This window comes from Peromyscus eremicus, chromosome X (genome assembly GCF_949786415.1).
Source record: "Peromyscus eremicus chromosome X, PerEre_H2_v1, whole genome shotgun sequence".
In the NCBI taxonomy this organism is placed as follows: domain Eukaryota; kingdom Metazoa; phylum Chordata; class Mammalia; order Rodentia; family Cricetidae; genus Peromyscus; species Peromyscus eremicus.
Window position 1 is genome coordinate 40,349,840 of NC_081439.1, and position 14,169 is coordinate 40,364,008.

General features: G+C 34.3%; 1 protein-coding gene across 8 annotated transcripts in view; it reads left to right on the forward strand.

Moving 5' to 3' along the window:
- The window catches only part of Dmd (dystrophin), a 2,092,376-nt gene that overhangs the window by 782,577 nt on the left and 1,295,630 nt on the right, over positions 1–14,169 (forward strand). For all 8 annotated transcript variants that reach the window (XM_059250112.1, XM_059250109.1, XM_059250111.1 and 5 more), the window contains 2 exons: positions 7,664–7,798; positions 10,755–10,904. In XM_059250112.1, the coding sequence (XP_059106095.1) occupies positions 7,664–7,798; positions 10,755–10,904 (285 nt within the window). The remainder of the gene's footprint in view (positions 1–7,663; positions 7,799–10,754; positions 10,905–14,169) is intronic.

Sequence of the window (14,169 nt, forward strand, 5' to 3'; positions counted from 1 at the left end):
CAAATTCTATTAGCTTTCCAGTTTGGGGCTTTTTTTTTCATAGTGGTATTTTAAAATTTACATCTGGTTCCAAATCTTTTTATTATCTCATAGCTTTTAAAACATAATAAGATTTAAATATCAATATTATAGTTTATACATTCAAATTCTTCTGTAGTTTAATTTATTAGTAATTAAGCAATATTTACTAATTTGAGAATAAGAAAAATTTGATATTAATACTACTCCTCTTTCCTAGGCTCTAAGAATCAATATTTCAATGTTAGTACGAGAAGAGAGGATATTTCTTTCATATTAAGATCTTTTTGTTAAATCTCATACTAACCTTTCCTTTTGTTAATGCTTAAATATGTCTGTGACAATTATTCTGTTGCTGCTTGCCATAATAATCTGACTGTTCCACCTTGTTCTCTGTTGATTCTAAGTGCTTTATTAGAAACATTGGTTACTCTCATTCATATGGATTTTCAATCCCCTAAACCAAAAGGGTCTTCAGGTGTTCATGGTGCCTTGAAATAGTTACTTTAACAAGATTTCTGGGTAACTCTTTCCCACAATTTTATACCATATCCCCTTGAAAGTTACATCTCTTTGCCCGATGTCTTAGTGGTTACCAGACATTTTATTTATTCATATTATTTACCTCTTTGGCTCTTGAAGAATTAATCCTTCATTCACGAGTTGGTAAATCAAAATGTTTTCTTTGATTCCTCTCAACTATAAATTCAAAGCCACTACCCCATTCTTAATATGCCCACTCACTTAACAGATGGTGTTCTCTTTTAATTTATTTTTATGTTTTCTTCCCTCACGCAGCATATACCAACCCTCAGTTTCCCTTCCTTCGCCTTTTCCCAGTACCCACACTCTCTGCTACTTTCCCATTCCCCTCCTTTTCTCTTCAGAAAAAAAAAAAAAAAAAAAAAAGGCCTCACAGGAATATCAACCAAACATGACAAAACAATTTACGATAAGCCTAGGCACAAACCCTCATATCAAGGCTGGGCAAGGCAACCACATAGGAGAAAAGGGTCCAAAGAGCAATCAAAAGAGTAAGAGATACCTCCACTCCCACTGTTGAATGTCCCACAAGACCACCAAGGTAAATAAACATAACATTTGCAGAGGACCTAGCTTAGAACCATACAGGCTCTGTGACTGTTTCAATCTCCTCGTGCTCCTAGAAGCCCTGCTTAGTTGATTCTGTGGATCATGTTTTTCTGTTCTCTTCAACATCTCTGGCTCTCACAGTTTTTTCTCTCCCTCTTCCATGGGTTTTCCTGAGCTCCTCCTAATGTTTGTGTGTAGGTCTCTGTATCTGCTCCCATCAACTGCATGAGGAAGCCTCTTTGATGATGATTGGGATAGGCACCAGTCTATCATATAGAAGAATATCATTAGGAATCATTTCATTGACTTCTTTCTCAGTCCTGTTTGATTCTACCCTTTTTCCTCGCCATCCAGACAATATCGTGTATGGGCTCCTTTTTATGGCATGGGCCTCAAATTAAACCAGTCATTGGTTGGCCATTCCCATACGTTTTGTGCCACCATTGCCCCAGCACATCTAGGAGGCAGGATAGATTGTAGGTCAAAGGATTTGTGACTGGGTTGCTGTCCCAGTCCCACTACTGGATGTCTTGCCTGGATAGAGAAGATGGCTGGTATCCTCCATTACTAAGAGTCCTTGATATGGTCACTCTCATAGGTTCCAGAAGTTTCAAATGAACAAGGTTTCCACATTGCCTCCCAAAAGTTCCCTAATTCCAGTCATCTTTCCCTATGGATGGTTGAGAGTGTAGCACAGTGGGGAAAGTACTTACCTCACATCTAGAAGGCCCTCGTTTCAATTTTCAGCTCATAAAAACAGTAAAAAGAAAATAAAAATATATGCAAATGAGGGAATAATTTATCATTCATGTTTTTTCTCTAAATGAAAAATTACTGGTTAACTTTCTGAATAGAGCTCTCTTCCCTATCATCAAATGGTCTCTTAATCAATCCTTGACCATAGCTTGTAAAAATTATGTTTACTACACAGTAATATTGCATATATTATTGGATGTTACAATTAAACCATTTTATTTCTTAAGTATAAAAACTAGTTACCAAACTCAAATAATTCTGGCAATACATATGCTCAAATTAAACACACATTATGCACATTATAAAATTGCCCATTTTTTCCATTACCTATATAATTTTTCTAGTATCTCTTTATCGTAAGATATGAATTTAAGTATTTGTTACAACTTATGGTTTGTTCTTAATATCAACAACTATCCTTACATGGCATGTAAGATTTCTTTGTGAACTCACCTATTATAGGAATTGTTCTTGGAAATTCTTATTTCTTTTGATTATTGGGTAGCCTTTGTGAGTATTTGTGTCTCCCATGGTCCTTGAGATGTTATGCTTTGTTATCATCTGTAATATAAGCTTAAGTTTTGATCCTTCAAAGGAAGATCATTATTTTCCATCCAAGCAGCAAAATTATTTACACCTTCCTCTTAATGCTTGATGGTGGATATTTTCCAGTTTTTGCTTCAGAATAGTGCCATATTATTGTTAATGACTTGTGTGAGACCAATGCTTCTTTTCCAATATGAAGCTACTGTTCAACATCATAGCTTCCATGTCATAAACTCTATTCTGATAAGACAGTACTTTGTTAAACTGCATATTATCCTCTCAATTTGTATTGTGCTCCTGTATTTTTCTGTATCTGACACATAGAGTTTCCTGATCCATGCTTAAGAGATAAACTTATATATTAAAACATTTGCTTCTTAACTATATTTAAAGTATTTAAAATGCATTATTTATATTCAACTTGAAATTTCAGTCAGACAGAAACAGTGTGAAGGTAATTACTAGCTCCTTCTACTCTTTTGAAGAGCTTGCTTTTTAATGGATTTATTTTTTTGAGATAGGGTTTCTCTGTGTAGCTTTGGAGCTTTTCCTGGAACTCACTCTGTAGACCAGGCTACCCTCAAACTCACAGATCCTTCTGGCTCTGCCTCCTGAGCGCCAGGATTAAAGGCATGTGCCACCACCGCCCGCCTTAATGTTTTTTGTTGTTGTTGTTTGTATTTCAAATCAATTGAAAGTTCCAAACTGTTAAATTTAACAGTTACTCTAAGTACATTTTCAATCCAATTTGGGATTCAAGAGTGTATTTTATTTTGAAAAAGTGACCTTTCCAGCTTTGCCACTCAGATGCACTGAAGACAGCAGAAAGCATCCATCTTGATAGTTAAGTCATCGTAATGCCTCATTACCTCAATCTGCACCAAAGTTGATATGACTTATTACAAGTGTCACCCCCTACCTTTAAAGCTCTAACATATGTCCTGGGATTTAAGGTGATACATGTATTTCCCTATTGGGATATTTGCCCAGAAGAAAAATAAAATATATACCATCAGGAGTTTGAAATGTTTTAAGCATTTTACAGAAAAAGATGTTAATTTTTCTTTTTGGAATATACTCTATAAAAATCAATAAATTATAGTAAGTTGATAGACTTACACACAGGACAGAATGATGTCCAACAGACAGACATAGAATATCCTCCATTATTTTTAAAGACTATGAACGATGGGGAAAATATCAGGAATTGGATAATCTTTTAGTGTCTCTTAATATGAAATCATGATTTCAACTTGCTACTGATAGTACTTTCAGGATGATGTACTATGGTGGTGATTGCACCGTCGTTTTTACTGTACTTGACAGATTTACCCCAAATTTATTTTTCCATCTTTTCATTTATTCTTTGTGTCTTTCACATCATGTATCTCCATCCAATTCATTTCCCATCCCTTAGTATCCACCTTCTACCCTTACAACCTCCCCACCAAAATAAAATAAAATAAAACAAGAGAAAAGAAAAAAGAGAGAAGGAAAAAATCGGTCTTGTCATGAAAACTGTAGTGCAACAGTGAGTAAACCCATTTATCCATATATCTCTACTTGCAAGTGTTCATTTCAGAGAGTCACTGGTCTGGTTGGAGGCCTCTGGTTTCTGCAATACTATCGATGATGGGCCCTCACTAGAACTTCCTGCTATTGCTCTGTGTTGTGGAAATACTGCAACTTTGGGCCTGCAGGACCTATCTCTTCACATGCTCCAACAAATGCCAGATGGGGTGGATGTTGCAGTAGCCTAACACATGACCCTGGTTCTGTACCTGGGTAGTAGCAAGGTTGGTCAGTTTGCCAGCTCTATCGTGTCCTCACCTCCAGGGTGAGCTCACCTGTATTGTCCTGGTGAAATCACCCCTTGAAGTGATGAGCAAGGGGCAGGGCCAGCTGTCCTGCTTTCGTGTCCTCAGGTTCAGATTTCCCATAACAAGACCTTCAGGCTTAGCTCCACTATGTGGCCATTCTCCACAGTGCTGCAGCTTACAAGGGGCAGGGCCAGCACTCCCACCTGCCTCAGGCATTGATGCACGACCAGGGTGGCACGACAGGAATCTCCCTCCTGCCCACCACATGACAAATGAATAATGGGGACAGCTCTCCCATGCTCACAACGTTGGGGCTGGCTCACCCACACCTCTGCCAATGGAGTAGGCTCTATTGTGCTGCCCACGAGAGGTGCAGGACCTGCTCTCCTGAGTGTTGCAGCTGGGGGCAAGCAGATTACTCCAAATTTATAATCTCAGACCTAATAGTGAGTAACTGTTGTGGTAGTCCTTTCATCTTTATCATCTTCTTGCCGTATATTAAAATAAATATAATCACAAAGTAGAGATGTATTGCTACTATTCTTTTCTTTAAAAAATTATGAAACCAAGACAGGCGTGGTGGCACATGCCTTTAATCCCAGGACTCAGAAGGTAGAGAGAGACATGTAGCTCTTTGTGAGTTCTAGACCAGCCAGAGCTGCTTAGTCACACCATTTCAAAAGAAGGAAATAAAATATTATTTTGTTCATTGTTGAGGATTATGAACAATGGTTAAATACGTATTGCTTAGTGCTTGCTCATTTTACCAGATACTTTTATTTATAAGATTCATCCATGTTACACCATTTGATATAATTATTTTTATTTGTGTATTTTCTTTTTGAAGGCAACAGATTTCTATCTTGGAAATATTGAAAAATAATAATTATTCTATTCTTTTGGTTATTTCAAAACCTGCTGAAATGACCTTTCTTTTTTTAAAAAAAGAAAAATTCATTCTTTGAGAATGTAATGAAGTATTTTTTAAATTGTTTTCTTTCCAATCCCCCAACTTCTCCCAGGTCTTCTCTTCTTATGTACCCACCCAATTTCATGTTCTTTCTTTAAAAAAATGAAAAAAGCCAATAAAAAACACTGCATTCATTGTATCCACTTTATGTTGAACAACTACTACTTATCATGGGACCTGCCCTAAAATGTGGTCAATAAATAAAAGTGGTTTTTCCTTTCTCAGAAGCTATCATTTGTCAAAAGCTTCTTGGCTTGAGGTGTGACATTGTACCCACTTCCTCTTCTGCATGCTTATATTTTATCTGTCTTGAGATTCTGTGGGTCTTATGTATGCTGAGACATTTTCTGTGAATTCATGTCCTGTCATATTGCTTCTGGAAGGTGTTTTTTTTTTTTCTTCAAAATTGTCTACCACCTCTGTCTCTTAAAAACATTCTGCCTCCCTTTTCTTTAGAGATACCTGAATCTTTAGGGAAACAATATGATAGAGACATCCTATTCAGGGCTGAATACTCCAAAGACTTAAACTCTCTACATATTGTCCAGTTGCTGGTCTTTGTAGTAATTACTATCTATTGCAAGAAGAAACTTCTCTGATGAATGAGGCAGGAGCCCACAGAAGTCTATATCTCAATTGATTAAGGGGTACGATGGGAATATAGACTCACTAATACAAAGCAAGGTAGATGTGCTGCTGATCCACTGCCAATATAGCTGCCATTCTGCTAAAGGCCAATAGGGGCCAACTATAAGCTGCTCTCCATCACCTGACCTAGTCTCACCCACCCACCCAAGAGAGAGAAAGATGACTCTCCCTCAGCTCTTAAGGGATCACACATGCAGACAAAGCCATGCCCTAGGGCTTGTACCACAAAGCCATTAGCTGAACGGAATGAATTTCCACAACAGATGAGGGTTGAGAGATGTACTTGTTTATAGCAATATGTAATTAGGAGTATTTATATTGCTATGTTTCTTTACCAAAATAATAGCATTAGGTTTTCCCATAGGCCCATGACCTAGATAGTCTCAAGCTTTTGGCTTCATTAATAATATCAGGTATCAGTTTTATCTAATGGAATGGGCCTCAAGTCTAACAAAAAGTGGGAGGATACTCCCATAACATTTGTGTTACTGTTGCACTACTGGGAAACATCTTGCAAACAGTTTGTTTTGTCTTATTTTTTATAACTCTCAGGCTTCATAGCTATGTGATATTTATTACTTTTCTCCTCTGGTAGTGCATATAGCACTTTCCAACACTATGAATGCTAGCCAATAGTTGTGAAGCATCCAGTTGAATACCAACTAGATTTCTCCATATTTTATTATATAAGTTTGTGATATCTTCCACAATAGAGTCTCACTATCAATCTGTGGAAGGTAAGCAACAGCATCGGCAGTTATACTTGAGGGGGCCTACGGGACACTTTTGGCCAACAACTCAAAATTATATACCTGATTCCTGGAACTAAGGTGTTTGCTTGGTAGAATATGATGTCAAGTTGGGGTGTTATCTCCTCCATCATATGATAATTCCATTTAAATTTCTTTGATATATGTGTATATTTTATGAAACTTATAAAATATTAGGTTTTCATGTTGCTTTTCAAAAGACCTTTATAGTTACCCCTTTTGAAATGATTCAGGTAGTTTACGGTAAACACTTTTTTAAAAATATACACTAAAAAGTAGTTATAGAGTTACTTGGTGTGTAAATGCTCACATTAATAAGAGAGACAAGTAGTCTTTCCAATATATCTATTCCTAACAGTACATGTAATTTTTGTTGATTTATTTAATCATTTGTGTTAGCTAAAATACCATATCACATTTCTAGCTTTTATTATAATTTAATCCCCTGGCTGGTAATGAGAATAAATATCTATGGATATGCTTCTTTTTTATATAAAATGTATTTTATTGTTTAATTATGTTGCCTATTTAAGAAGAGTATGTACTCTAAACGACTGAGCTGCCTCTCAAGCCCCATATTAGCTTTTTTTTCTCCCCCAACTTTTGATGACTATAATGAGCTTCATTTTCATGTGTCTACTGGATGTTTTATTCATCTTTTAATAGACTTGTTGGAGAATTTGAATATTATTATTTAAGTATTAACAAATGTTTAAATATCAGGCTTAAGCATGCATTCTATCATATGTTTTGATTTTTCTATTTTTAAGATTGTTGTGTAAGTGAATGTCTAATTTTAAAAGGCAAATCACTGGATTTTGAATTTATTGAAGTAATACACTGTTTCCTTAATGACATAATAATTACTGAGTTATTAGAGGTCCAAAGTATCTAGTTGCATTTTAAATCATTTACTGTAAAGTAAGAATGAAATGTAGAACATTAAACTTCCAATTTTTACAAGTTTTAAAATTATAATATGAAGGTTCCCTACTTACCTTTATGAGGACATATTTAATCAGCAATATTCATTTCTTTCTTAGGAAGTTTGGGCATGTTGGCATGAGTTATTGTCATACTTGGAGAAGGCAAACAAGTTGCTCAATGAACTAGAATTGAAACTTAAAACCACTGAAAATGTTCCTGCTGGAGCTGAGGAAATCACTGAGGTGCTACAAGTAAGTCGCGAATTCATCTAAATGATACTTTATATGCAGCACTGAAAAGTCTGAATGCCTAAGTGAAGACAATGTTTTAAAATACCAGGAAGAGGAAGTAGCTACTCTTCATCCTTCATTCCTGGCAGTTTGGATGAACCCTTTGTTCCCTCTAGGATACATCCAGGTCTCAAGGACTTAAAAGGGAATTACTTGACTTCTTATCTTTGATATTTTCCTTTTTTATGTTCCTAATTTCTATGTACTTACTTTACATGCTTAAATCTACTAGAAACATCTAAAGACAGTTCAATATAAAATCTTCTTTTGGAGTACAGCTAAATTGTTTGCTAACTGAATTGTTGGCTAGTTTTAAGACATTATTTATTGAACTAGAACATGTAAACATTATTTGAAGTCATGTTTATAAATATTTTATGACATAAGTACATGTTATGAATATAATGTATGTTTCAAATTCTGATACACATGCTTGCTTTGTTTTAGAGACTTTAAATATGAAAAGTTAAATGAGTGCATATACAAGGTATAAGTTACATTATCTTCCAATGTTTAATTAGCCATTCATGTTGTATACATTTTATTAGATTTGATTATCATAAACATGTAATAAATATAGTGTTAGTATATTCAGTATATGTAGTTCTGTAAAATAAATATAGTACCTTTGTGACTGCAAAATAGGAAGTAGAAAAATTTTAACGTTGATCCTGTCCTGCTCAGGAACATTCCTTGACCAAATATTCCTTGTAAAAACAAACAAACAAACAAACAAAAAAAACCAATGTGATACATTTTCTAGAAAAGACAAAGAAAACTTATCATGCTTCAGTAAAAAGTATAGTAGACAGAATAAAGACTGGGATGGTTTGGCTATCCTAGAAAATTATCTTATTGTATGCTACTACCAGATTAAACTTTTGATACCACTTTTTAAGTAATGCTTTGAAACAATTTGGTGTATTCATGTAGTTTGTATGTCTCTCACATGTGAAAGCTTAGGAAAAATAACCCCAAAACATGAAAGTGGAAGATAAAGTATTAGGGAAGAGAAAAGTAGGAGATGTTATGAGGGAAATGAGGGGATATAAATATGATCAAAATGTGTTAGGTACATTTGGAAAAGTAAAATTGTCCCATTGTTTGTATAATTATGCATGCTAATGAAATGTAGGCCATTCAGAGTAGACTGATGAGACATTAAAGGAGGAGGAGAAGGCCTTATTATTAGTATTTACCATCTGTAGACTAGTCCATGTAGATTTTTGTTTGATGAGGTTGCTGCTGATTATTCTTACAGGCATTTTAAATGAAAAAGGATATGCTTGTATTAAACAAGGATAGAAAAGCTGTGCTACTTCTAACTTTCCTTGCTATTAAAGATTCCCATAACTGAATTCTTAATTTTTATTGCTTTTAGGATTTTTAGTTTGCATTTTATTTAATTTTTCTTTCTTTTTTTTTTTTTTTTTTTTTTTGATTTTGAGACAGGGTTTCTCTGTGTAGCTTTGCGCCTTTCCTGGAACTCACTTGGTAGCCCAGGCTGGCCTCGAACTCACAGAGATCCACCTGGCTCTGCCTCCCGAGTGCTGGGATTAAAGGCGTGCGCCACCACGGCCCGGCTATTTAATTTTTCATATATTACATTTTTATAATATTCTTCTCACTCCCCTAAATCTTCAAGATACTCTGGGAGAGGGAAAATCAGTTTACTTTTATTTAATCTGTTTACCTTTTATTTAGTTAACAGGTTATGTACTTTGTTAGGAATTAAGAAGAGAAAATCACTCTATTAAAAATTCTGTAAAATGCAGATATTTGCTACACATAATGAAATATATTAAAAAACCCCAACATTTTTGTATTAAAATTTTGATGAGTTTTTCTTACAAATTTAGATGTCAAAGCATATCATTTGCAAAACAATTAGGAAATAATTATATTCTAATTCACTGTAAATTGAAGAGCAAAACATATTGAAGTTGTTCAGAATTTGGAAAGTTTTAGATGCAAAAATGACATACAAATGCTTCTGGGGATAGTTTCATGTTTTTGGAAACAACTCTTGTGAAATGATATTGGATAGCTTACTACCTAGAATCCCTAAAATTGACGTTGAGATTATTTTTCTTTATACAATCTTCCAGACAAATCTGTCAGTTTTGAACTTTTCTTTTCAGTTAAGGATTATAAGGCTGTAATAGAAATAGAAAGCTGGGAAATATCTTGACTGCAAAACCGCAAAAAAATGAAAGAAAACTTCTTTTCTCGACATGTACACACACACACACACACACACACACACACACACACACACACACACACGTGCGCACACGCACGCACATGCGCACGCACACACACACATGTGCACACACACCACAAAAGAAATTACCCAGAAATGATAATGGTCCAACCAAAATCACTGGATGATTTCTTTTGAGCATGAGGAGTGTATTGTCATTTCTATCACCTTTTAGTCCTAAGATGTCAATGTGAAAATATGTGAAGAGTAAAGGAGTTTCTTTAAAAGGAACCAGGTATATGAGACGCCACTACACACATATTCAGAAAAATTACTATCTGCTTTTCACTGACCATTACAAAAGCAAGCAAGCAAACAAAAGCCAGACCAAACCAAAACAAATAAACAAGCAAAAAAGTGAGAAATTGAGCATTCTACCTTTTCAGGTTTTAGAGTAGAGGCCATCACTGAGAAAATGATGTCATTTTTTAAAAGCACAGTCTATAAGGTAGTGATAAGTAAGTGAAAAATCATATGTAATCCTAATAGTTTTTAAATAGTAATGCTTCTTTATATTTTATTAAACAAATTAAATTTTGCTTTATATTGCTTACATTTTAATTGTATGTAAATGAGAAAATACTGAGCTTTGTGTGTAAATTCAATGTACTTACAAAAACAAGAGAAATATTAATTATTGAAAATGTGTTTCAGTCTCTTGAAAATTTGATGCAACATTCGGAAGATAACCCAAATCAGATTCGTATATTGGCACAGACCCTAACAGATGGAGGAGTCATGGATGAACTGATCAATGAGGAACTTGAGACATTTAATTCTCGTTGGAGGGAACTACATGAAGAGGTATGAAGAAAAGTAGAAAATCTCTTTAGTCTACATTTTATATCTGTATGACAGACACAGTCTTCTCCAATAAAATGAAAAGTGATTTCATTTTAGTTAAGCATTAAATTTTATAGCAGTGACTGAATTCTTTTGACATGCATTAGAATACATGAAAAGTAATACATAGAGATATATGAATAGTATGGTTTTTAACAGGAAACTGATACATGTCAAAAACAAATACCATGCTCAGTCCTATAAACTAAGATTTAATATAATACTGTCATAGTTAGAGTTCCTATTGCTGTTATGAAAAATCATGACCAAGTCAGCTTGGGGAAGAAAGGGTTTGTTTCAGTTTACACTCCAAGTAGGCCACACCTTTTAATTATGCCCAGTCCCTGGTGACCAAGCATTTAAATCTATGAGCCTGTGGAGGGCATTCTTACTCAAACCACCATACTGTACATAATTAAGTTGTATTTGTATGTGAGAATTCACATACATGGCATGATTTTCCTAACCTAACAAAAACAAAATAACATATGCCTCTACCACTCCATTAAGGCAAGTATAGGAAAGCAAATAAACACCATGATGAAAAGTGAAACCTGGGTGTTGCATAAGCCAATTACTAACTAATTCATTGGATATGTGATCCTGTGTAATGTAAGTTTTCCAAATCCTCACATGTGACAATTGATATTCCAAAGAATTTTTGTGATAAAATATTCCATTAAAAGTGGTAGGTATGGAAACAAGAGCATAACATAGATTCAATAAATGATAAGCCTTTTTTTTTAATTTTTGCCTGGATTGTATGCCAGAGCACATACCTTCTAACAAATAGATGTGTACCCTATCCCATTGTGGCAAGCATAGGAAAGCAAATAAATAAATATATTACAATTTTAAATGTAATGAAACATGTATACTCTAACTAATTCAATGTGTCTGTAGCAGGATTGAGAGCATACTTCTTATAAGTAGTCAAGCATTTGGATGTGTTCAAGAAACTGGTTTCTCTGTATAACAGTTCTAGCTATCTTGGAACTTGCTCTGTAGACCAGGCTGGCCTCAAACTCATAGAGATCTACCTGCCTCTGCCTCCAAAGTGCTAGGATAAGGGGTGTGTACCACCATGCCTGGCTGTTTTCTAAGTCTTAACATTAGGTGTTTTCCATTTTTACCTCAGTAATCAAACAGATTATTATAAAATCACTAAATATACATGCAAAATAAACAAACTACCACCGATCTTGACTTTGTTTACTATATACATATTAAGCCAATAATAACATTGTAGTTGACAATGCAAATAAGAATATCTGGTGCTTTGTTGAAAACTGTATTCTGTCTGAGGTAATACCTTGAAAATCTTTTGTGCTGGTATTTAATAATCTGTTTTTTATAATTTTCAACCCATGGATACTGTGTTTGCATTACTGCCACTACTTGCTCCCCCCTCAAATTTTTCCTCTGTTCTTCTATCTCAAATCTATGGTAGCTGCACAAATTATCATATATATATATATATATATATATATATATATATATATATATATCCTACTGAATCTACTGAATCCATTTACCATTTTATAGACATTTGTCCTGGGCTAACATCTTGGACTGGACATTCTGTGCAGGATGTCATTCACAGAAGAGATTAATTCTCCCCCTTTCAGCAGTCATTGAACAGCTATAACTCATTATCTAAAGTGGTACCATGCCAAACTTTCCCTGTCAATTTTGGCATGTTATATGGTGTTCTAACTATACTGGTCAGGCAACTGTATTGTTGAGATTTTGTGGATACATTTTCCCTGTCTTAACTAAGTGACACTATCTAGCTACAAGAATCCTGGTCCTCTGGCTCTTAAAATCTTTCCATCACCTTTCATGATTTTCACTGATGTTTACATATAGAGATTGTGTTGCTGATATATTATTTGGGGTTCAGCATCCTCCAGACACTTACTTTTTTGTCTTCTGACCAACTGATAGTTAGAAATCAAGATACTAACATATGAACTGGACACTTGATTAGAAATTATGAGTTACTTTAGTAATGGAGAAATGGCTAAAAATGTCAATTGTATTATTCCTTTGGATATTTTCACTGGCTCACTATCTAGTCAGGATATGTTATTTGATGGACCAGAGAAAGAAAAGAATTATTGTCAAGAATTGTGACTTTGTTTTTAATTCATTATTGTCTTGGAAACAGAGAAGCATATTTTCCATTATAAACAAAATATTCTTTCATCCAAAGATGAGCCTTACCCATTTTCTTCTCAATTAAATACTTGTGTCAGGGGTTTGAAGGGGTTTTTATTGCCTACCTAATGTTTCCTGTAGCTGCAATTATGCAGATATAAGGTAACATTCAATTGCCTGTAAAAATCAATCGTACAGCCAGGGATTTTATTGCCTATGAATATTTAAAAGAGATGTGCTTGATCCCATTCCTAATTTCAGAATGTGAGGTTATATTCAAATAGAACTAAATTATTTCAATCATTTTAAAGGCAGCATTCACTCCTCATATACTATATTTTCTGGTCATAGAAACAATTTAAATGATGATTAACAAACCAGAAAACAGCTTCAAAAGTCATACCAAATAACATAAATTTAAGAAAATTATATTAGCTTTATTATCTACTTAAGTGACAAATTTTCTAAGATGTTTTAGTATGCAACAAAATGCATACTGATAATAGTAGTATTAATATATTGGTTATCAAGGCCTCAGTACTGCTCTAAATAAGTGATACCTTATTCTCTTTCTATTCTCAAATTGCTTTATAGTATGAAACTTTTATATACCCATTCTATACAAATGACAAGAATATCAAGAGCAATAAACTGGCCAAAGATTTGTGAGTATTTAGATTCGAATGTCTTTGTACATGGAAGCTAGGTACATGAGCATTTCACTACTTTACCACAAGTCTCTGTGATCCTTGGTTTATATTAACGATAAGAGCTACCTATTACAAAGAGACTACTATAGGCCATGTACACCTTCAAATAGTCTATCAAGACATTCAACACTCTGCAGAAAAGGGACATCTAGAAAATATGCATTTATAATGATCATATACAGACTATTTTTAACATTATTTCCTAGTCAACATGATACATCATGCATTTCATATTTACACTGAGTGCTGTATTATAAGTATTCTAGAGAAAATTTTTAAATACAGCGAAGGAGATGTGTATGTTGTATTTCAACCACTTCATTTTATATAAGGGACTTGAGCATCTGCATATTATG